General features: G+C 51.2%; 1 protein-coding gene across 1 annotated transcript; it reads left to right on the top strand.

The window, feature by feature from the left end:
* Positions 1-1283: 1283 nt before the first annotated feature.
* On the top strand, positions 1284-2646 carry LOC127347605 (F-box/LRR-repeat protein 25-like). Its single transcript, XM_051373771.1, has 3 exons — positions 1284-2186; positions 2296-2430; positions 2632-2646. The coding sequence occupies exons 1-3, from the start codon at positions 1284-1286 to the stop codon at positions 2644-2646; spliced, it is 1053 nt and encodes a 350-aa protein (XP_051229731.1).
* The last annotated feature ends 371 nt before the right edge of the window (positions 2647-3017 follow it).

Genomic DNA, 3017 nt, shown 5'->3' on the forward strand with positions numbered 1-3017 from the left:
ACGGAGAGCATCAGGCCCCTACCAAGTAGCCGTGCCGCCCGGCTTCCTCCACTGGCGCTTCATCACCTCCCATGGAACGCCGTCGCGGAATCCTCTCCTCGCCCTCATCGTTTGACGGAAGAGACACCGCCACCGCCACCGGGGCCGAGGCTGTGGCCGGGGCCGGGGCCGAGGCCGACAGCGGCGGCGGCTGAGGTGTGGCGGTCCGAGGATGGCTGCTCGGGGCGGGGCGGGCGGATCAGCCGCCGTCCGGGAGTGGGGCGGGAGAGGAAGAGGGCGGCGGCTAGGTTAGGAGAGGAGGAAAATCAATAGTTCCCCGTCATCTATGTAATATAACAAGTTTGAATGAATTCAACAGTTTTCTATTAAATTTAAAAAATCTCAAATTATGTTTGAGGGACGCGGCTGGGGAGCGACGTCCCTCAAACGCGGCACGAAACAACGCGTCCCCCAAACGCTAAATCCGACGCCGTTTGGGGGACGCGACTAGAGATGCTCTAAGTGACTTTGTCAGAAACTCGTTTCAGAAATCACAGGAGAGTAGCATCTGCATCCAGGTATGCGTCTCAGCTGCACCTGGCCTGTGCATAGTGCCAATGTGCCATAGCGTATGACACTGTTAGCCTGTGCTGTGTGGTGTATTGGTTTGGGTGAACTACATACTGAACTGTGAAGCCTAGAGAAGTGAAGTGTGTGCGTAGGGAAAGTCTGTCATTACTGTGTTTCGATCGGCTCCGCTCGGGATGCGATGAAACCTCGCCTCCCCTTACTTGTCCCTCGCCGCCGCCGGAGGTGACCGCCGGAAAGCCTGTGCATGCCGTCTGCCTGTTACCTAGCTGCTTTGACAACCTCCTCTTCTCCCACAAAGATGCAGGTGCTGATGGTGGCGTGCGTGTTGCTTCCATGCACGTTGCCAGTTTGCTCCCATGCATGCTGGTGAGTGGCGAGAACAAAGGTCACTGAGATGCTCTAGGCCGCACATCACGTCACGCTGACGTCCTCTTCTGCTGGTGGACGTCACGCTCACGCTAACGGGCCGGCGGCGTGCTGGAAAATTAGGGCAGTGAGGTTTAGAGAGTGGACTTTTTTTAATCTCCGGTGTCAGATCCAATCGGATCGGTCGTATCCTTTTTATGGCATGTATCTCCTTCATCTGTCCTCGATCGCACAGAAACACACTCTTCCTCACAGACGAGCATGCTTCGGCGGCTCCTTCATCTGCCTGCCCCTCTCCCTAGATCTCTTCCTTCTCAGCTAACCTAATTCCGCGCCGTCCAAAGGAGATGGAGGCAGGCGATACTAGCACAAGGAAGAGGAAGTCCGCCGTGCTTGAGGGCTGTCGTCCGGCGCCAGCGACGGCAGCGGCCGATCCTGGTCCTGGATCGGGCGGAGCAGATGAAGATCTCATCAACAGACTCCCCGACGAGATCCTCAGAGAGATAATCTCCCTCCTCCCCACCAAGCAAGGCGCTCGCACCCAGGCCGTCGCCTCCCGGTGGCGCGGCCTCTGGCGCTCTTCGCCTCTCAACCTCGACTTCGATCACATCACCGCCCACGCCCACTGGTATAACCTCTCTCACGATGTATTAGGCATCATTAAATCCCACCAAGGCGGCGGCCGTCGCCTCCGCACCCCCTACATGTACACCGAAGACGTCAAACATGCCATCGAAGCTTGTCTCCTGTCCCCCGCTCTCAATAACCTCCGGGAGCTCGAGCTCAGCAGCTGGGAGGGGCAGCCGATACCGGCTTCGGTTTTCCGCTTCTCGCCCACCCTCTGCTTTGCCCACATCGGGCACTGCAGCCTCCCGGACGCCACCGTACAGGGAATTCAGTTTCCCCTTCTTAAGCAGCTCAGGCTTGTTCATAGCAGCATCTCGGAGGGCTCACTCCATCGCATGATTGCCGACTGCCCCTCTCTCGAGTGCTTGCTAATCTATTCCTGCACCGGATCCCGTTCCCTCCGGATCAACTCACCTGTCCTTACAAGCGTTGGAGTCAAAAATTATTCCGCAGATGCACCCATGTTAGAGGAACTCATCATTGAGAGTGCTCCTCGTCTTGAATCGTTGCTCCATCTTGATGAGCACCAGGGTTTGCGTGTCTCCGTACTCTCCGCTCCTAACTTGGAGACCATAGGCTGCACCAACGCTACCAGGCTTGTGTTTGGTTCTACTGAAATTCAGGTACGTAACTTTACCATCGAGAGACTTCTAGCTTGCAGTTCTTGAAGTTATGCATATATAAGTTGCACACATGTGTATTGTCTAATGTCGGTTTTCATCCTTTATGAAGGGACTGCATGTTGTTAGGCTTGGAACAGGGCTGTGCACAATCAAGTGTTTGGCTCTCGGAATGTGTACCCTAAGTTTGGACATGGTTATTGAATTGTTGAGGTGCTTTCCGTGCTTGGAGAAGCTGTACATTCAGGTAATGATTCTTCACTCGCAACACCATCTGTTTGGCTGCTCTGTTATTTTTTGTTTTGTCCATGTTCTTACCTCAAGCCGAAAGATGGATGAATATGATGTGTTTCATTTTGCTAAACAATATCAATCAAATGGTGTATCAATTCCATAAATTGAATATAGCAATAAACAAATTATCAATATTATTTCTAATATTTTTTAGGCTAGAAAGTTTTAGATGGAAGAGATATTTCTTCTTGTGCAAAATAAATAAAAAAGTACCCATCTATCAGAATCTAGTTTGCATCGACAAAATAAATCCAAATACAAAATAGATGAATAATTGCAATTTTACGTGCACAAAAATACATTGAAAAGAACTAACATGTTTTTCCTGTTTCCTATTTAGTGCAACACACCAGGGAAAAACAATGTCTGGCGCCGTAAACACCGGAATCTTATCGGTCATCTTGACATCCCTCTGAAAAAAGTAGTACTGAATTTTTTCTGGGGCACAAAATCTGACGTTGATTTTGTCAATTTCTTTGCACTGAATGCTGGACGGCTAGAGACCATGACACTTATGGTCAAAAATCACAATTACAATGA

This window comes from Lolium perenne, chromosome 4, assembly GCF_019359855.2.
Source record: "Lolium perenne isolate Kyuss_39 chromosome 4, Kyuss_2.0, whole genome shotgun sequence".
Lineage (NCBI taxonomy): Eukaryota > Viridiplantae > Streptophyta > Magnoliopsida > Poales > Poaceae > Lolium > Lolium perenne.